The sequence below is a fragment of the Chiroxiphia lanceolata genome, chromosome Z (genome assembly GCF_009829145.1).
Source record: "Chiroxiphia lanceolata isolate bChiLan1 chromosome Z, bChiLan1.pri, whole genome shotgun sequence".
NCBI lineage: Eukaryota > Metazoa > Chordata > Aves > Passeriformes > Pipridae > Chiroxiphia > Chiroxiphia lanceolata.
The window spans coordinates 2,704,196-2,724,853 of NC_045671.1; the positions used below are offsets into that span (position 1 = coordinate 2,704,196).

Sequence of the window (20,658 nt, forward strand, 5' to 3'; positions counted from 1 at the left end):
CTTCTTTTGCCCGAACAGGGAGGTGAGTTGGTTGGGTTAGGGAACACCACCAGGCTTTAAACTGATAGGTGGAGGAAGGCCTGCATCTCCAGGGATTTTCGGAAGATGGGACACATCCACAGAAGGGCAGGAAATACTTACCTAGTCTGTCAGCAGTTGAATGGCTCCTGTAGCAGAATAAAAAGCTCTGGAATTAGCTGTTTAGTTTTTCAAAGATGAAGTGTAAAGTTATGAATGTATTTACATCTCAGTTTGTAAAGAGTAAATCAACACCCATTCTTTCTTTCTACTGATGTGTTTTTCTTAATTATATACTTTTTTTTTTTAAAGCATTGAGAAGTTCTGTGCTGAAGGGATCCCTCTTTTGGGTGTACTCGTCCAGTCTAGACATCTGAGAACAGTAGTGCATGTGCTGGATAAAATTTTACCATTGTTTTACTCTTGCCAGTATTACCTCCTGAAGAATGAACAGTAAGCATTCTATGTTCATGATACACTTATTTATTTATTTTATATATTTATTTGCTTAATTTATGATAATTGCAATGAAAGTTAATCTTAACTGTTAAATTTATGTGGCTTCGTGCTGAGTTTTGCATCCAGTGAGAACATGCTGGTGGAAGTACATCTGGTTTCTGTGCTGAGTAACTTTTTGGCATTGACTGTGGTTGAGGAAATAGTTGTAGAAGTGTGTCCTGCTGACACCACATATACAGCCGTTGCTGTTGCTGCTGCTGTGCCACAGAAGTGTTCTTCAGGCAGCTGTATTTCAAGTAGCTGTGGTGTTAAATGAGTGAGAAAGACCAGCTGGCAGTATCAGTAGGGACACAGTATGTCCAGTGCTGGACTTCAGATGTCAGTCCTGGTCAGTTTGTAATGTGGTCACCGAGGCGCCTTTGTCTTGGACCACTTGACAGACTCCCAAACAACTCCTGGGCTAGATTTGGGTGCTGATGTAGATCAAGGACTGCATTTAGTCCTGATGAGCTGCCTTGAATTATGATCTGCTGTGAAATGTTCATACTGTGCCCATTGTATGGCTAAAGTGGAGCAAATAAATCTGCATTGTGGGTGTGACTCAAAGCCCTGGATGTATCTGTCAGCAGTGCTGTTGAGCTGGTTTTAAATTCCCTAGACACAGCTTTTCTATTTGTTACGTAGTAGAAGATATTTTAGAGTTAATTTAGTTTGTTGACATCCCTAGGTTTTTATCTTACATCCAACTGTTCCTTCATCTGGACAGTGGAGTCCCTCAAGGAGTTACCCAGCAGGTTACCCATAAAGTGACACAGCACTTGACAGGTGTGAACTATGGAGAAAACGTTAAGTTGCTCAGTAGTATGATACAGGTAAGAAGATTATTTAAAAAAAAAAAGAAGGGGGGGGGACAGTATTTAAAACCAGGCTGTTTTGACCAAGCTGGTGTTTAAGGTTGGAGAGGATACTGAATTTGGCAGTTTTGTAGCCAAGGAGTGCCCTGCATCAAGCATTAAATAGTTGGGTTTGGTTTCCTGAAATGCTTCTGCTTAAACTTGCCTAAATCTGGCAGTGCATCTGATAATGGACATAACAACAACGTTTCCCCTCCAGACTTCTTGGAAAATTAATTTTCCAATAGCAGGTCATACCTGCCTAAAAAAAGGAAATGTCATATGCATACTTTCTTATTTGTGTAATTTGAGGAATGCAGCAAATGTATTAATGTTTGAAAGCTTTGCTTTTCACCATTCATTTGGGGCTGTGGGATGAAAAAAATGTTGCTGTGTGAGGGAACAGTAGTATTTTTTTAAGTGCAGAGAGGTCAAGGAGCAAGGTCATCTAACATTAGAGGAGGGTAAGGGAAACAGACCTACTCTGGGAAGTCCTTTTACAGGAACATCAGGTGACACTTAAGAAATAGATGCTATTTATGCCTCCAGGTCACAGGGGTCCTGCTTAAGGCTTTTATGCCTGTTTTTGCTGCTTGCACAAGGTGCTCTGCTCTCCAGGCTGTAGAGTTTGCAGGGGTTTGGAGGCTGGAGTTGACAAAGCTGTCCTTGCTTAGGTATAGAGAGCATGTACTTTAAGGATAGGCCCACAGCCTTATGCAAGTTAAACAGTTCTTCAGTAGATGCTTAACCTTTAATCAACGCTGCAATCTGTTGACTGATTTTACACTTTTATTTGGCAGACTCACATTTTTGTAAGTGATCAGCCAAATGGAGTGGGGCCAGCTGCAGTACTGGAGTTCTGGGTCCAGGTCCTCACCAGCCAGCAGCTGTGGCACCGGGACAGGGCAACACTCTGCTTGCTGGATGACTTATGTAAAGCTGCTTTTCAGTACAGTCAAGAGGACTGTGTACAAAAGCTGCTTTACCAACAGCACAAGGTAAATAGTTGTGATGTACTGGTGTGGCTGTTGAGTAAGTAGTCAGTTTGTTTGTTGCTCACTCTGATTTTGATGTTAATGTATTTTCCTGAAGTGCTACAGAAACAGTCATAGAATCCTGCCTTGGGCAGGGACACCTTCCACTAGACCAGGTTACTCCAAACCCTGTCCAACCTGGCCTTGGACACTTCCAGGGATGGGGCAGCCACAGCTTTTCTGGACAATCTGGCATAAGTGATAATGAGGTTATCTGATTTTCTTCTGAGTGGGTCAAAATCAGTGAAATGTCTGATATTTTGATAGTAATTATTAAAACCAATTTGTAACACAGTTTTCATTCATATGAGTTCTATCACAGTTTGTGTTCTTTGCATTCCAGATGTTCAGTAGTGTGTCTAGAACAAAAATGGGACTTCCTCTCCAGAAAAAAAACAGACAGTGTTCAGTAAAACAAGATATTTTCACTGAAAAAAGAAATTAAGTACAAGCAAGCATCTATCTCAGTGGTGCCTGGCTGAGCTAAGATGGGAAAGTAGCAATATGAGTCAGAAGGGAACTTGTATGAAAGTAGAGTGACATACCTAAATCTTCTAAATAGAAAATACCTAAAATCTTCTAAATCACCACTTCTTACAAAAAAACCCCAAATGTTTTCTGTTTCTGTGCAGAATGCTTTGGGCTATCACTGTGACAAAGGTCTGCTGTCTTCCCTTGTTAGCTGGATCGTGGCAGGCAATGTGACACCATCTTTTGTGGAGGGCAATGCCAATCCCTCTCAGGTAAGTGATGGTGTTGTGTGAACAGCCCTGGGATAAGCAGTGTAGAGGTGTCTTGAGGGCTCTTTTTTCCCTGCTTTTGCATGGTTTTGCAGATTTTTTTTTTCTTGTTCCCTTTTTCTTCCTTTCCCAGAGTGATTTTTATTTTCTTTTTTCATTTTCTTGTGATAAAGTCCTAATTTAGCCTAAGAGAATTCTGTGGGTTTATTACACTAAAGGGAACATGGACATTTTCCATGGAGAGAGTTTGTCTAATCTGTGTCCAAGAATTCATATAATAGGATTTAGTAGTTTGGTTTTCTTTCTAATCTTCAATTGCTCTCAATCTATTTAATAAGAGAAAATATGTGAAGCCTGACTTTTCTATTAGATCAGTCTTTATCTGATAAATATTTTGAATTTGAGTTGCCTTCTCTCTGCCTGAGTTCCTTGTTCAAGCAAAAGGAAGAAAAACCCTGCAGTACCACAAATGGAGATGTGTAGTGCAGGTGGGAGAGAGGAGATCTTATTTTACTGAGTTTGAGAAGTTTGTTTCCTCCAGAACTGTCTGGATAATTCTGTCTGTTGTCCCTACTTTTCACTTTCTGTCCCAAGATTGTACAAAATATGAAGGGGAAATTTTAATGTGAGGATAAAGAGGAAACTGGTTTTCTTCTTGAGATGTGATACTGCCTTTTCCAGCTTTGTAATGGGAATCTGTCAAAGACATTCCTCTTAAGAAAGTAGCAAGCTTCCTGATCCTGTCCCTACTGTTTTCTTATCAATGTTTCTGTTATTTCTGTGTTGTCCAGGTCTGGTTTTCGTGGATGGTGTTAAATATGGAGTCAATATTTGAAGAAGATTCACAGCTTCGCAGAGTTGTGGAGGGGGAGCTGGTTATTAATGCTTTAACTCCTGATCAAGCTTTGAAGGTGAGAGAACTGCCCATCCCTTTTTATTAGAGAGAGAAGTGTTCCTTGTATCATTTAGTTTTATCTTATGTACTTTTTCTTACCAGGATAAAAGATTAAATAATGCTTTATCTGGCTTTACAGGTGAAAATATACCCCAGGGAGGTTTTCTTCTACATTTTGAGTACATTTGAGTTGTTTTACATTTAAAAGCTACCATGCAAATAATACAGAAAAATTCAGATTTCAGTTACTAATTTGTGCTCTTGCATGATTTTCTGGGTCATCTGAATGCCTCATGACTTTTAGTGGATTTACTCTATACCACTGAGGTGGGGAGTGCTTATTTTTCAGGTGGGAAAATGAGTCTGTATTTCAAACAGATGATTTCTCAGATGATCTGAATTTTGCCTCTACTTTTCTCTAATTTCTGAGTTATTTCCCAAGGCTTTCAGAACTGTTTAGGTCTCTCCCTTAACAAGGAACTTAATCAGGTGTATTTTAGGCCATGTTGCAAGCTTTTTCCGGGTTCTTCGACCTAATTCAGTTAGAAATTCTGGAGGAAAGCAAGGGGAAAGCGAAGCTGTCCAGTCTCAAAGTGTGACTTTTGGCCCATCTTTCATCTCAGCTGTTTCAGTGTGTTTTAATGAAGCCCCATGAAACTAGGTTTGCCTGGGCTCTGTCCAGGCTGGTACATGTCTTGCATCCTTGAAGCGTAGTCTGGAAAACATTAGTCCTTTGGCTTGCATGTCTTGATTTAGCCAAGTAGGATGCGGGTAGTGTGTGGAAAAAGGATGCTGAGGGTTCCTGAGGTCTGGTGTAGGTGATGAGGTAGTGCCAGGGTCTACTCTGAGGTTTGGGAACTGGGGAAAAGCCTTGCATTGCCCTGCATCAGGCACAGTCCAGGGGACTGTTCAATGGTTTAGTGGGTCTGTGCTGTTGCTAACACGGGGTGTTGCTTTGTCTTCGTTCTGCTTTTCCTTCTGTATTCTTTCTTCACATCAGTTTTACTTTACATTTTGAATTTTCACTGAAGCTATATGGAATGTAGGCTGGTAAAAGATAAAAGTAGCATGCTGGAAGTCTAAACCAGGAGCATCTACCTCTGTGAGGAAGAACAGTAATTAGCTGTAATTAACACCGATGGCCCATATGTTGCATCAGAGCCATCATGCTATTTTTTTTTTCAGCATTGGAGGTGTAGCTCTGCTCTCCAGCATAACTGTGAGCTGGGCAGCTCATCCTTCAAGACCTGGAACAGATGTGTGACTGTTCCCAAAGTTTTCTCCTCTGTAATTACCAACTGTACATGCTGTGTTACTCTGTTAAATTAACCTGTGACAGCCTGTTACAGCAGAACACCTGTCTGAAAGTGTTGTTTCTGCAGAAAGCCCAGGCCCAGCTGAAGCTGCCCATCGTCCCTTCCCTTCAGAGGCTCATGATCTACCGCTGGGCTCACCAGGCCCTTGCTACCCCAGCAGATCACCCTCTCATGCCACTGATCTGGCAGAAATTCTTCCTCCTGTACCTTCACCGACCAGGACCACAGTACGGGTGAGTCTCACCTGCTCCTGCAGATCAGCAAGCAGAGATGCTGATTTGGCGCTTGCAACAAGACTTAGCTGTGCTTTTCTTGACTTGTTTTTCAGGTTACCTGTAGATGGCTGTATTGGGAGGCGTTTTTTCCAGAGTGCAGCTCACGTGAACTTGCTGAACGAGATGAAGCAGCGGTTGATAGAGGTGGCAGACTTCCACCACGCTGCCAGCAAAGCACTGAGGGTGGAGAGCCCTGCTGAGGGCACTGACAGGTCACCAGAGAAGGCCAGCTGCTCACCTGAGTACCTGACTTCACCTGAGCTGCATAAGGAGCTTGTCAGGTAAAAAAAGCTTGCCCAGTTCCATCTTGTTCTGTGCAAATGCCCAAGTAACTACTACAGCACAGTTGTAGCTGTGTGAGACGTGAAGGGATGTGACCTTAGATGTGCTGCAGGCACTTGTTATATACATAGAATCATAGAATTATTCAGGTTGAAAAATTCAGATCATGAAGTCCAGCCATTAACTCAGCACTGCCAAGGCCACCACTAACCCAACTCCCCAGGTTGTGGTCAGATCAGTTCCTCTGTTGGTACGTGTTCTGTTGGAGAGGGGGCTGATTTTACTACTGAAAATAAAACATTGTTAATACAGTTGTCACCCCCCTTAGGGGAGGAGCTTTGCTTTTTAGTGCTTTTTAATTTACCAGCCCTGTGCTGGTAAAATGATTATTTGTTTAGGCATATCTGCTACCTGCGTGTGCATCACTAGCTGTAAATGTAGAGTGCTACTTGGTGTGTATACATCTGTTTGTCACAGACCAGGGCTTAAATTTATGTTAATTATGATGATTTCGTCAGGAAATATACTGGGGGCTTGAGCACATGATTCACTTTGTGCAGTTTGCTTGGTTAGCAAGCTAAAGGTGAGCTGTGCCAAGGGTGTTCTGTGCCACCTGAAAAATGATAAGTCTGCTTAACCAAAGCCTTGGCACAAAGCTCTCTTTTTGTCTTGGGGTAGACTAAGGAAAGGGGTATAGTCACTCATTGCCACTCACCTGCTGATCCCTCACTTTTGTAAGGGATGGTAACTTCTAAGAGATGCCCTATGCACACTAAAACTGAGGCTTTGCTATTCCAAAGTCAGTGGTTCTGTAACACAGAGACTTTTGGTCTGAAAAGTCCTCCATAAGAGGTGTTTGCAATATGGCAGTATTTGAATAGTCCCAGAAACCAGATGAAAGGATTATTTGGAAAGAGTCCCTTATTCAAAGGCTTTGGGTGTATGGATTCTGAGCTCCTGGTGGGTGCTCCCCTCAGCAGTCAGTAGGTACTGTACCAACAAACAAGGGAGATCATAAATCCTACTTGGGCCTTTGTGAAAAATAGTCCAGAGATGCTCACTGGGTGTGACTTGATTGATATTTTCAGTCTTTCATTTCAGAGAAGTTCCTCACTCCAGTATAAATACAGACTGCTCTACACCCAAGTAAATCTTAGGTTAAGGAAGTTTAACGACCTGTCTAGTTTCCTAGACAGGGGAGAAATTATTGGTAGGGCTTATAAGGGCCGATTTCTTGGAACTAGACTACTCCCATTTTTTCACCAATGTCACTGATGTAGGAAACAGGAGTTTGCTAGTGATATTTAATAACACAGTGTGAAGATTTAATGGCATTTTAGTGCTTCCTTGTCAGGAAGGCTTGGATGGTATGATTAGAGAAAAGGTACCACTCAGTGGAATGATGCCAGCTGAAGAAATAGTTGTATTTATGTAAAAGTACACTATTAGTGAAGGAGGAAATGAGAATAAACTAGCCATGAATGAGACTCTGAAAAAAACAACTTGAAGAATGTGACTTAACTCAGATGTGGCCTTTTGGAACAGGCAGTCTAGAGGAGTCACGGGATGAGAAGTCAAACTTGCTCACATGTACTCTGTTTTTTCCTGTGGTCTTTTGAATTGGGTTGTGGTGAGATTCCCTGACATAATAGGCTATTCCAGTCCTGGGTCTTATGCTAATTGGCATAAATGTTTTCCTTTTCAGAATTTGTCCTGTTACTCTTTGTTATTGCTCTTTGTATTTTTTTAAGTGGCTTCATGTCAGTGATTGTATTTGAACTGACAGTAAACTACTCAAAAAGCAACTGAAACCTCAGTTTTGAGCTGTGTCACCTTGTAGCATTATTTGTTGCCTTAATTCTGAACCCCAGAACAATCGAAGTTCACACTGATATATTTTTTCCTTTTTTTCCTCTTTTTTTCTCAGGCTTTGTAATGTTTTAGTTTTGTGGTTGGAAGAAGAGAATTTCCAGAAAGGAGACACATACATTCCCTCTTTACCAAAGCAGTATGATGTACATAGACTTGCTAAAGTCATGCAGAATCAACAGGTAAAGTGCTAATAACCGTGAAAATCTGGGATCCAAAGTTCACTTGTTAAAATGAGTCCCTGAAATCAGTGAGAGACTTGGTGTCACTAGCCTTGAACATACATACAGCAAACTGCCTTCCTTTGTATTTGAAAGAGGGCTCAGAAGTAGATTCCTTACATATCTTAATGACAACACAGTCCTTATTCTGTACTGCTCTGTAATTTCCATTCTAAGATAATATTGAGAATTGTTGAAGATGGAATTTTAAATAACAAAAGACTGGAAGCCAAAACCTGCTCATGTTGGTAGTCTGTAAAATGTCAGGTTCAAATATAAGTTTGTGAGTGGGAAGTGTGTATTATTCTGTCCATCAAGCCTAAAGAATTAGTATAACTAAAAAACCTGTAAGAGGGGAGATTTTGGAAGGGCATTTCCTTATGCTTGCTTTGTTTTTATTCCTCCAGTGTATGTGACTGCTGGAAATGCAGCAGTTAATTATGCCATGATGTTTTAGACTATCGTGGTCTTCATGTTTGCTTTTTAAGAACAGATTTTTAATAATCTGTACCCTTCGTCTCTTACTTGTCAGAAATTATACCGTGTCAGATTTCTTCTCTAAGTGTCACTAATGCTTTTCAGTAGCTTATCTGTATATGTGGTAAGAATTCTTCAGGTTAGGTTGTTTTCCCCCTTAATAATAAATTTCTTATGACTTAAAACTACAGGGTCTGTTTTTATGTACTTATTTTAGTTCCATTTTAGTTCTACTAGGATGAATGCACAGTGTATGCTACTGACCAAAATAGGAATGGTAATTTAATTCTTTTGTGGTTCAGGATTTGTGGATGGAGTTTGTCAATGTGGAACTCATACACCATGAGTTTCAGGAAGCTCTAAACCTTTGGCTGCAGGTTCAGCTCGAATCACATACAACCTGTGTTCCTGCAGGGCAGACAGATTTCACCAACCCTTTATCAGGTAAGAGATAAGAATATTTTTAATGAAACTGCACCATAAAGGACTTTGAGGGTGTCAAAGCCCTGGTTTCTTTAGGAATTTAATGATGCCTGTGAATGAAGATGTTAGTACAGTTTGTTTTCTCTGGGTACAGTATTTTGCATGAAGTTGTTGTGGTTTCCCCACTAAGATTCTCATGTGAGAGGTTAGCATGGATGGCTTTGGCTTCAAGTTTGCCACATCACAGAGCAGAGCTAGAGCTTCATGGGTGAGCTCCCCAAAAATTCCTCTGCACAGGGCATGTCCCACACAGGCTGAATTTTCCTGAAGTTTAGGCAGAGACAGCTGCAAGCAAAGGGAAAACCCACTGTAACTGAAAACAGTGGTTTTTTTTGTGTGACTGATTAAAAATGAAGGGGGAGAGAATAGAAGGAATAGTTTCATAGGCAAATTAGTTTGGACAAAGAAACTGAGTGGGAATCAGCAGGAGAAGAAGGCTGACCTGGGGAGAGGCTGTGCTTTGAGGAGGAGCTGGAGCTGACAAGTCAAAAGGTGAGAATGAGTTGTAGGGAAAGAAAGATGAATTTTGCTTAGACTGGATCTGGAAGCCTCTGTCAGATGAGAAGAATAAATGGGGTGATATGAGGAAAATAAATGGGGTGATATGAAGAAAGTGAGACTGGTTGGGGGTGATATGAGGAAAGTGGGACTGGTTGGGGGAAACAAGGAAAGCAGTGGGGCTTTTGATCCTAATGTTTGTGTGATGGAGGAGCTGGTAATGAAAATTAGCTGTGTAAAATAGACTTTGAGAAAAATAGGAAGATTAGTTGAGTGGGTTTTTTTTTCCTTTTTAAAAGGAGGAATCCTGAGAAATACTTGTCTGCTGCTGAAAATGTTTCGTGCCAAAAAATAAATGCTTTTGTTGAGCTTCCCCTGAAGTTTTCTCATTGACAGAACTTGCTTCTGCTTTCTTTTTGTAGCCAAAGAGAGGATCATGAATAATTTGAAGAAGTTTGATACTCCCAAGCCCCCTCTCCCACTCCAGACAATGAAAGCCCCTGTGCCAGTCATTTCCTCTGCCAGTCTAGTGAGTCAGAAGGAAGCAGTTCAGCTCATGCGTATGGACCTGAACATCCTGCAACAACATGCCAAGTAAGTCATAGCTGTGTTCCTTCTGCCTCTCTGGTGTGTCCAGCAGTGTCTGAGCATCATCACAGAATGGTTTGGGAAAGGACCTTAAAGGGCATCCAGTCCCAGTAAGGAGAGTACACCTTCCACTATCCCAGGTTGCTCCAAGCCTCGTCCAACCTGCCTTTGGACACTTCCAGGGATCCAGGTGCAACCACAGCTCCTCTGGGCAACCTGTGCCAGGGCCTCACCACCCTCATAGCCAGGAATTTTTTCCTAACAATGCCCTTCACAACAGCCTCATCTGTGGTGCTGGCACAAGACCCATCAGTACTTGACTTCTTATCCTATTTGTTTTCTCTTTCTTCTTGTCTATCGTGTTGTTATTCTACTCCTTCAACTGAGACAAGACTGCACAAGTCTTATCTAATGTCTGAGTTTATATGATCCAGCATCTAACTTCTACATTTCTTTTCTCATTTGGCATACTTTCTGAAATAAAGCCTCCTTTTAGCCTAAATTTCTTGACAATGAGTTACTTAACCCTTTTGCACTAATGTAGTAGTTCCAATATGAAGCACCAGAGTCCCCGAGAAAGAAATCTGATTTCTGATTCTGTTGGCTTTGTGAGTGAAAGAGACTCTCTGTTTTTAATATTCTTAATCAGAGAATCCAGCTGAATTATTTTCAAACACAACTGATCAATCCGTAGCTGTTCTTGCCCAGTGTAGTCACTTAATAACGATATTATGAACCAAAAAATTATTAAGCCCAAGAGATTGTGTCAAAACAATTCCAACAGCAATTTTAGGTGGATTTGTTTTTTTTTTCCCCCCCGACTCAATCATCCCATGATTGAGGTTTTTTTGTTGTTGTTGTTGTGTGTTTTTTTTTTTTGTTTGTTTGTTTGTTTTGGGTTTTTTTGCGGAAAATTGCATTTTCTACAGAGGATATTCTATTGAGTTTCCTTCCAGGTTGTCATATAAAATAATTCAAAGGAACTCATGCGTACTTAAGTAGTTTTGTGCTTATGAACCTGGGTTTTTTATTACTTTGAAGTGCTATTACTTTGAAGTTTTAACTCAATTTAATGTAATAACCTTTTATGTTTTCTAGGAAGGTGTCATGAGCCTTTGTACAGCACATTAAATTGAGATTTCATCTCTTGCTTATGAGTTCTTACCATTACCGTTTTTCAATACAGATTTTGGTAATTTTATTAATAAATGGTTTTCAGAACTGCAGCTCTCTGGGAATCGCAGCATGTTGCTCTCAATAATGAAATACTGGACACAGTGCCTAAGCTGTTTGTGAACAGGGAAGAGCAGATCACCCTCCATTTGGAGTGCCGGGGGACTTCCAATAAGGGCTGTCAGGGAGCAGCTCTGCTCACCATCCAGGTGAGAAACTTGTGTCATCCCTTCTGCCTGGGTGCTGCTGGACACAGAGGATGAATGTGAAGTGTCTGAATCGTTACAAGAACGGTACCAGCTGACCAAATAAGTCCATGCACCTAATAGTTACCTGAGATACCTCATATGCAGTGCTCAAAAGGGGCAGATCAACAGCTGAAGGATAAGTTGCTGCATAACTTGTTTTGCTCGTAGCATCCACCTCAAACTGTTTCCCAGTGCATGGATATGGGAATATGCTCACTGACAGGCAGAGAAGCATGAAAATGTTTATAGAAATACTCCCAATGTTGCTTGGCAAATTAATTTCTTGATCCCCTCTAAGTTTCAGTCCCCGGGGATTAAAAGCCTTACATGAAAGACATGAATTATATTAGTGTGTGTGATAATTAAGGAGGAACATGACCAAGGATGTGTGCTTGGGCACGATGTGCTAAATCTGATCAAAGCTCTCGGCGGGGGAGAACCATCTGTATGCAGAGTCCTCTTACTGGATTCCGCTTCGTTTTTACAAATAGGTGCGACACGGAGGAGCTTTAGCGAAAAAAAAAAGTGAATTCTGAAGTGAATGTTTGTCTTTTTTTGTTTGTTTGTTTTTTTTTTGGTCACTTAGTTTGAAGGGAAGCACAAAAACGAGGCGGTGAGCCAGCAGCTTCATGCTCTGCGCAAAGAAGTGAGACAGCTGCAGGCAGAAGCTACGAAGCCGCCTTCCCTGGGCATTGTGGAAGCAGCAGTGCACGTGGAGAATTTTATAACGTAGGTTGTTCAGACACTGCTTTAGGCAGTGATGTTTTGTATTTCTCTTCCTGTACGTTAAGAGGTAAAATGTGGAACCTGTTTCGTTGTTTTTTTCACTGTGCTTATCAGCTCGGGTCAACAACAGAGCATGAATCCTGGGACTTGTGTGTTTGTGACACAGGCCTCCAAAGGAATAACTCTGTTATCAGGAGGTCATTCAGCCTCAGTAGGCACACAGTAGTGTTTTCTACTTCTGTTTATTGTTCTGTGTATTAGAATAGCCCTCCTAACCCTGCAAAAGCACACTGGATGATGGCAGGGATGCTGTGTTAACCTTTAGGGAGTGGCAAACTTGTACCACAAGCTGTCTCAGCCATAGGCTAAACTGTATGTTTTTAATATTTCTCTCTATGGGTTTTTGCTTGTTATAGTGCAGGACATAGTTCTTTTAATAGAGAATTATGATTTGAAGTAGTTTTTCAATATGTGAAACAAAATTGTGCAGTGGAAGAGGGCTATATAATACCACTTTTCTGAGTGGTGTGAATACATGGGGTGGTCCAGGGCCCTCTTCCTCTTGAAGACCTTTCAGAGTTTGTCCCAGAGGTCTGGTTTTGCAACTTGGTTCTTCTCAATCTTCCAGATTTCTGCTGGGATTCTCTTAGTGTGGCTGGTTTACTACTGAATGCACTCCTTCTACAAGTGAAAATATTTGTTCACTATTTCTACATGTTCATTCTTGACCACTGATCTGAAAAATTCTGTGGATGAACTAGTTCTTGGGATTTACATCTCTGGAATTGCATGTCCTTCAGATTCTTTAATTCAGACTCCGTGAAGATGGGGGTTTGATCTCAACAAACATGTACTTGGCAACACTCAAGAAATGGTTCTGTTTTAATCCTTTTATTGTTGAGCCTGTGAAGTAAAAGAGGTAATTTTTCTTGCAGTACAAGTGTAGTTGAGATGCCTTAAGAATGTGATGAACACGTGATTAGAGGGAGAAATAATCCTTTGGAACTATGCCGTGAGAATCTTTCAGTGGTCACTTTCTGACTCTGCTTATGGAGACTTTCTAAGGCAGCAAAATTACTTGAGCTCAGGGAGCATCAGAAATACCCCTCTCAAGTCCCCATATTGGCAAGAAACCTTTCTTCATTGTCACGGGTTATTCTCCACACGTTAAATTTAATTCGCCTTTTGAATTTAATTTCTTTTAGGGCCTTAATAAATATCTACAAGGTGCAGCCCATGCCTGCAATTAAGAAAGTTGGAATTAGTTTGTTTTTTACGTTGGTGGAATATGTGTGTGATGAAACTCAGCGCAACCCTCCCACAAGGCAGTTCTTCACGTCCTGCATTGAGATTCTGGGCCAAGTGAGTTTACTTTTGGAATAAAATTTGACTTTTGAATGCCTAATGCTTATTCCAATTGCTTGCTGGTACTGGGGGTCTGACACATTCAGAAGCCTGAAAGTTCTAAGCTTGTATCCCATTTTCCTTTCAACTAATTGTTATAATATACAGTCTTTAGGAGAGTTGAAGCTTGCATTTAAGCAAAAATAAAAAACTCTTGCTCTGAGGTACCTCCTTAGTGCTAATAAATGCTCACTGTGTTAGCTAAGTGCTGGATTTTTGGGCAGGTAACAGAAGTTTAGGTGCTTTCAGTTCATAAAAGTGTGTTTCAGCATATACTTTGCTTTCACCTGTCACTTTCCAGTTGATGTATATCTTGTCAACCTCAGTATTTAGACACCTTTATTCTACAGCCTTGCAGTGTTCTTTGTGTAGAGAATTTGCCAGAAGTTTTCTGGTAGAGAATAAAAGTGCTTTTGGTTGGTGGTAATGTTTTCTGTGGGAAACATATTACGTGGGTTCTCTGAGAAAAAGCTTTGGGTCCAGATATATATTTTCATCTCTTAGATACAGTTTGTTTCTGTATGCAGCTGTTTTTAAGCACCTCTAACAACTGAAGTGCTGAAAAGCTCTTCATAGCTGTAGTTCTGTTAAATTTTTCCTGTTATTGAACAGGGCTGGTGAAATCTGGATTCATTTTCTTTTGCTATCCCATCAGAAAAATAGTACTTGTAGGTATTTTTAGACAACATATGTGATCACAAGTGCTGTTCTAAAATGTACTAGGGAAACATGTTTATTTTGCTTTATGTCTTGTGGAGTAACAGTGTTTAGTTGATGTTAATCTGACACAGTCTTTTGTTTTTGAGGAAAAACTTCCCTTTTTATAGAAGGACTAAAATTATGCTTGTCTCAACAAAAAAAATCCTTAATAGGTGTATTTTTCAGTCGATTCATGCTGGGCCATTTTTCTCACCATTCCCCATTTTCTCAGGTGTTCATCAGTGGGACCAAGTCAGAGTGCAGACATCTGCTCGAGACCATCCTGCAGAACCGAAGGCTCTGTACCCTCCTTTCTCCTTACTTCACTCCCGTTGCCTCTCCCAGTGAATTTGTGACTTTGTATGAAAAAGTCGTGGCCTTTCTGAGTGAGGACAACAGTGATGTTGTCTTCATGCTGCTGACAAAGGTGAGGTCTGGTTTGTGGGTGTTTTTTCCCTAAAGACTCTGTTTTTAGGCTAAGGAACAAAGAGGTGCAAAATCCGGTAATTTAAAATAGCATTGACAGGTTCTGTAGAGCTGAGTTGCCCATCCTGAATGGTATGTGTTGCATTTAAATTCAAGAGGGGCTGGAGTCAAAAGCAAGTGTCTTAAATATCCTTTTCTAGCACAGATAGTATGTGCCTCTAAAGGCGTACCCTTGAAATTAAAGCAGGCTCTCCATGGCTTCTTCTGCCTGATATCTCTGCAGAGACATTCATCCAGATAACCAGTGAATCCCAGGTATCTTAACAATCAAAACAAAACCAAATTTGAAACAGTGTCTGAGTTTTCCACCTCTGTTTGGCACCCATGTCCTTCCTGCCTGTCTTAAAACATACAGAGTTAGATCAGAGCAAGTGACCTGCACATCTCTCGTTTCAGGGCTGTGTGATACTGCCCGCCTCCACGGTCAGTGGGGAAATTAGTGTTACACTTGGGGTTTGGTACCAATCTGATTCTCTCCTCATTAGTTACACAGAGACAGGGCTCGACAGCTGGGAGCAGCAGGCAGCCTGTTTTGGGATATCTGTAGCAAGGAGTGATCAGTGTTGTGTCCCTGCTCACAAGAGTCTGAACAGATGGTGAAGAGGCTACGAAAGCTTTTTGCCTCCACCTGAAAATTTATGGACTGTGGAGATCAGTCCAGTGTAATGCTTATGATTGTTTGGCAGTGGTACTGAAGTGTGGAAATTGGGACACATCTTTATGAATCTGAGCATCCCCCGCCAAGGGCTGTTTCATAAAGCCAGGGGCTTACTGCAATATGCTAAATCATAACCTTTAAAGAGTGTCGCCTTGGTTTGGAGTTAGGGATAATGAGGTGAAAATTCATTAGGTTTTTCTTAAATATATAAAAAATTAGGGATTTTTCCCCAGTAATTTCTCCCTTCTCCTAAAGGTGTTGAGGCTGTTAAAGTTTCTGCTTACAAATGCTTCCTGTCCTCTGCTCTAGTTTGACCTCGTGCAGTGGTTAAGCCTGGCTAAGCCACCTCTTGCTGAGCGTACCAAGCTTCTGGAGTCTATTCACTTGGCTCTCAATGCATGTGGCCTAGAACCTGAAGAAGACATTTTGATGCCATTTAATATCTTCTGCAAGCATTGGACTAACCTTCTCCAGTATCAGTTCCCTGACCACTACAGTGATTTCCTAAGGCTGTTCGTGCAAAGTGAGTACCTGAGTTGATGCACACTAAGCCCTTTGTGCAGAACCCTTCTGGTTTAAAATATGAACTGCATGCAGTGGAGTTAAGTAGCAACAAATACAGAATGATTTAAACTTTTAAAATTTTCTGTATGTATTTCTGTGTGCATGCTGTGTGGTATGATTTTATTAGAGGTATTGTAGCTCTGCTAGAAGGAAACACCCCACTGCAGGTCAAAGCACATGCAGCAGTGACAACAGATCTTTAAGCCCATATAACAGGGTTAATAGAAGCACCTATTAATTATGATAAAGTCTGTGTAGAATCCTTGTTCTTGAGCACCCTTCAGTGTCAAACTGAGAACTGGAGTTATGGAGACATGGAACTAATACTGAAATCTGCTGGAAATGTCCTGGTTGACATTAGACGCCATCCGTAATCTGATGTGCCTCTCCAATGAGAACACAAGTACTTCCTTTTGTCAAACCACATGTGCTGAGGCAGCAGCTGTCTCTTAATGAGCGTTTGTAGCCAGAGATGTGTGAAGTGCCTGGGAAACTCTCTAGGAAGAGAGCATGTAGATGCCAAAAAGAACTGTTAAATTAATTGTGTTTGCAAATTAGAGACATCTCTCACCCTTAAACTTGGGATTTTCAAATTCATGCCTTACCTAATTCTTTTTTTTTTTTTTTTGGTTCTAGGGAGCTCTAATTTCAACCTCTTTTTGACTCTTTTGGAGAAAGGGACCAGTATCTTTCTGGTTTTCACAAATGCGTTCCCTTGTCTTTCTCCCTAAGGCTCATCAGAGCAGCTCCTAAGCCCTGACTGTTGGAAGGCATCACTTCAAGCTTTGGGGTGTGATTCACCAGTGGCTGAGCAGGGAAGCTTCAGGAAGAGTGATTCTACTGAAACTCCTGCATTGAGGGATGCTGGAAAAACTCTGCTCTCCACAGAACAGGTGGGTGGTTGGTTTATTATGTTCTTCAGCTGAAACAGATGCCCTCCAGTGACAACACTGCTGTGCAGCCTTTCTGTAGCTGATTAATAGTTTCCTGCCTTTTAACAGGTTAGAGAGACAATAGAATGGCTTTCCACATCCTTCTGCAAACTCCGACTGGCTTCAGTGGACTTCAGGACTTTTGGCCTGTTTTCAAAGTGGAGTCCTTATGTGGCTGAAGTGAATGTGTTCCTGGAGTATCTTGTTAAACGACTTATTGACAGTGAAGTTGCTAATTTATCCCAAGAACCTGTGGGCAGCAGCACAATTCTAGCAGGTAACATGTCTTAAAAGCAAATTACTTAAGAACAGACACTCAGTTTTTCCAGTTTCCTCTGTTAAAGGCAATTTAAATATACAGTAAGATCTTCTTATTTTGCATTTGTGCAGTGATGAGAACATTAAAATACAGATAGGAAATTTTGATGATACTCCCCAGCCATTTGGACTTTATGCTTTAAAATTTTAAAGAAAGCTTTTTTTAATTTGAGCTTGCATTAAAATTGTTTTATGAAGAGATTTTACTTTCTTCAAGAAAAATACAGTCTTTTGCACTGAGCAGACACTTGGGAAGGAGACACTGCTGAATTTGGTGTGATTTTGATTTGGAGAAAAATCACCTAAACACATTAGGTTTAAAGTGTGAATCATCCTTACCTCCACATTCTCTGATGTGTTGTTAAAGTGATACTAATAGAACATCTAAAAAATGCAAAATGCTTATGATTGTTGTTAAAACAACCATTTTGTTAAACAGAGTTACTAGTAAGTGTATTATGTTTTAAAGTGTTATTTGACCAAACGAACTGATTGAATGGTTGGACTCAATGATCTTGGAGGTCTTTTCCAACCCTAATTATTCTGTCATTCTGTGAATGTTAGAGTAAGCAAAGGAGTTAGAGCATGCAAATTTGGAAAAGTGTAATATATCCACTGCTGTTGATTTGAAGAAAAAAAGGAGCTTTTGTTTTGTTTCCTTCTAGCCCTGCAGTCTTTGTATTCAATCATTGCTGGACTCTTTAAGCCATGGATACTGGTCTTGGATAAGGAAGATGCAAGGTATGTATTGCACTTTAAAATTAAATGAATTTTTGCTAAAGTAAGGACGTTAGCCCTGTAAGAATGGCTTTTGTTATTACGTGGTTTTTAATCATTCATGACTGTTTTATGACCTTCCATTTGAATAGCTCTTACTTGTCTCATATCCTTAATAATTATGGAACTAATTCATGACTTACATCAGATTTTCCAAGGTTTGGATTGAATAATTATCTTAGTAATTATTATTACAAGAAATATCTTGTAATAATAGTACAACCAGAGCTTGATGATGGCCAAGTAAGTATTGCATTCTGTTCTGAAAACACTGGAACTTGAATTTTGGATTGCTTTTCTTAACTTCAGTAGTATCACAAAAGAAAGCCAAATACAACCCCAAATGTCAGTGGTATGTCAAGAAATTTCAGCCTAAATCAGTCCTATGATGATCTGCTGCCTTGTGTAGCTCTGTCTTCACATGAACAATTATTTGTACTGTTAGATATTTAAATTTTGCTTTCTTTCAAAACTAAAACCTTTTTTTGATTTGTGAGTGCACCTTCAGCACTTATATTAGAAGGTTGACTGCAAATGGTATGTAATGTCATTGAGAAATTCCAGTCTTTTGTTTTTTAATTCTATTTTGAAACATCAAGTTATTTCAGTTTACTCGTTGTTGTTGTGACTCTTCACTGGGTTATTGAAATATGCATCTCTTCTAAGGAAGAAGAAGTCGGTCCTAAAGAATTGAGTTTGACAAAACTACCGATACTTGTGCTGTACTGACTTTGTGTGCTTTAGAATATTTAAATTGCTGAAATGTTTATGGTCAGGGCACTGAAATTTGTGTTGCTGCCCTTGTGCTTCTTTGCAGTAACCAGCCCTGCTACCCTTGGCTGGAGAGTGACACCCCTGTAGCCTCCACCGTGGTCTCTTTGTTTACAGATTGCATCAAGCTTTTGCACGAGAGCTTTAAAGGTGGGTGAAAAGCTGTTTTAGTGAAGTGGCACTTTCTGTTCTACCAGAGTAAAAAAAAGATTTTTGATTGAGATGTGGGGCGGGAGGGGATTTTACTCAAGATGACCACTGCAGTCATATCAGGAGCCCTTACTTGTTTCATCCTTAAGAGGCACCTTTTTTATCTTGGCAAGGGTAGATAATGTGATTGATAGGTGCATGTTGGTGAGATAACAAATTTAATGTAAAGGAAAGCCAAACAGAGTGAGCTGTCATGAGAGGTGTGTGAATTCTTTCCAGGTCTGTGTGTTGTTCCCAAACAACATATGCAGTAGCATGTCACCATGACCAATACAAGTTCTTCAGTAGCTGGTTTGGGGAGTAATTTAATCTCCAGGATTGATCATTTTGAGCTCCTGTTTTGCATTGCTTGTTGTGCCTCATGGGTACTTAGATATAGGAAAAATTTAATTTCACAATACCCTTTAACAGCTTTTAGGGATGAACTAGACTCAAACTTAGGTGTTATTTTTAATTATTTAGTTTTGCAGGATAATTGTGTTTTTATAAAATTCGAGATGCATAAGATATTCTTTAAAAAAAAGCAAAATGGCCCAACATAAAAGCAGTTCAGTTCTACATTGCAGGAGTATTTTATAACTTCAATTTATTGTCCACCAACTGTTCAAAAGGGCAGGTCAGGGCATGCAATCATAAGCCTCCCCAATTGTTGATTTTGAGAAAAAAATCTAAAAGTTCAATATGACTTCTTTTTTTGGGATAATTGCAGTTTAGTGTAACTTACAAGTTTTTTTATCACCAAAATTAGACTTTCTTTTGAAATCCAGCTTTCCCTGATTTTTTTTTTCTGTTGTTAATTGAAATATTTTCTTTGGTTCTAGAAAAACTGTTGCCAAGCCATCATGGGGCTCTCTGGTTACATCTCATGCATTACTGTGAGTGTTGCACAGCCCCCAAAATGCCAGAGTTTATTCTCTATGCCTTCCACACTGAGTTCAAAAGGCTTCCGTGGAAGGAAATGCATCCAGACCAGATGCTGATGGAAGAGTTCTTCAAAGTGAGTACATGGCATCTGTTGAATTAAGTTCATAGTCATTGTTGCCCTTGAAAATAACTGGAGGGCTGGAGACAGTTCTTTTGGCAAGTAGGCTTTTAAAGTTTGTTTGTAGCAATCACAGCTGCTTGTTTTGTGGTGGATTTTTGTGAAGAGGTGTATTTGAATCTTTGACAAAATTGTGGGAAGCTGTAAAGCTGCCAGTGTTTGTAATCTGCTGTTGCTCTATCTGAATGTCTCATTTATTACATATATATTTAATATGTATTTAGTCAGATTTAATGTATTTTACTATTGCCATGGTTTTTTCACTTCCAAGTTGTCTGAGACAACATAAAGCTGACCTAAAATGCTACTAGGGATTTATAGTTGACTGAGGAACTGAAAAATGTGAAAGTATTAATAACTTACATCATTTTATGCACCTATCTTTTTTCCTTTCTCCTTCTTAGATTGAAAGGGGCAGTCCCAAGAGTTGTTTCTTATTCTTGGGTTATGTTTTATGTGAAATAAACTGGGTCAGTGTCCTCTCTGATGCCTGGAATCCCAACCCTCAGCCTCAGACTCACAATATGATTGTCTGTCTGCTGTATATGATGGTCCTGTTGGCAAAGGAGGAACAACTTATTGGTGAAGAGGTAATTTTTAGA

At 40.2% G+C, this 20,658-nt stretch overlaps 1 protein-coding gene across 1 annotated transcript in view; it reads left to right on the forward strand.

Annotated features, from left to right (window-relative positions):
• EPG5 (ectopic P-granules autophagy protein 5 homolog) overlaps positions 1-20,658 on the forward strand; it is a 57,787-nt gene that overhangs the window by 25,494 nt on the left and 11,635 nt on the right. The window contains exons 17-37 of the mRNA XM_032675904.1: positions 331-471; positions 1,205-1,349; positions 2,171-2,368; positions 3,037-3,147; positions 3,936-4,055; positions 5,422-5,588; positions 5,684-5,911; positions 7,840-7,963; positions 8,782-8,923; positions 9,883-10,054; positions 11,268-11,430; positions 12,056-12,198; positions 13,401-13,557; positions 14,531-14,725; positions 15,752-15,965; positions 16,739-16,899; positions 17,008-17,215; positions 17,922-17,997; positions 18,851-18,954; positions 19,836-20,011; positions 20,461-20,646. Of these exons, the coding sequence (XP_032531795.1) occupies positions 331-471; positions 1,205-1,349; positions 2,171-2,368; positions 3,037-3,147; positions 3,936-4,055; positions 5,422-5,588; positions 5,684-5,911; positions 7,840-7,963; positions 8,782-8,923; positions 9,883-10,054; positions 11,268-11,430; positions 12,056-12,198; positions 13,401-13,557; positions 14,531-14,725; positions 15,752-15,965; positions 16,739-16,899; positions 17,008-17,215; positions 17,922-17,997; positions 18,851-18,954; positions 19,836-20,011; positions 20,461-20,646 (3,331 nt within the window). The remainder of the gene's footprint in view (positions 1-330; positions 472-1,204; positions 1,350-2,170; positions 2,369-3,036; positions 3,148-3,935; positions 4,056-5,421; positions 5,589-5,683; positions 5,912-7,839; positions 7,964-8,781; positions 8,924-9,882; positions 10,055-11,267; positions 11,431-12,055; positions 12,199-13,400; positions 13,558-14,530; positions 14,726-15,751; positions 15,966-16,738; positions 16,900-17,007; positions 17,216-17,921; positions 17,998-18,850; positions 18,955-19,835; positions 20,012-20,460; positions 20,647-20,658) is intronic.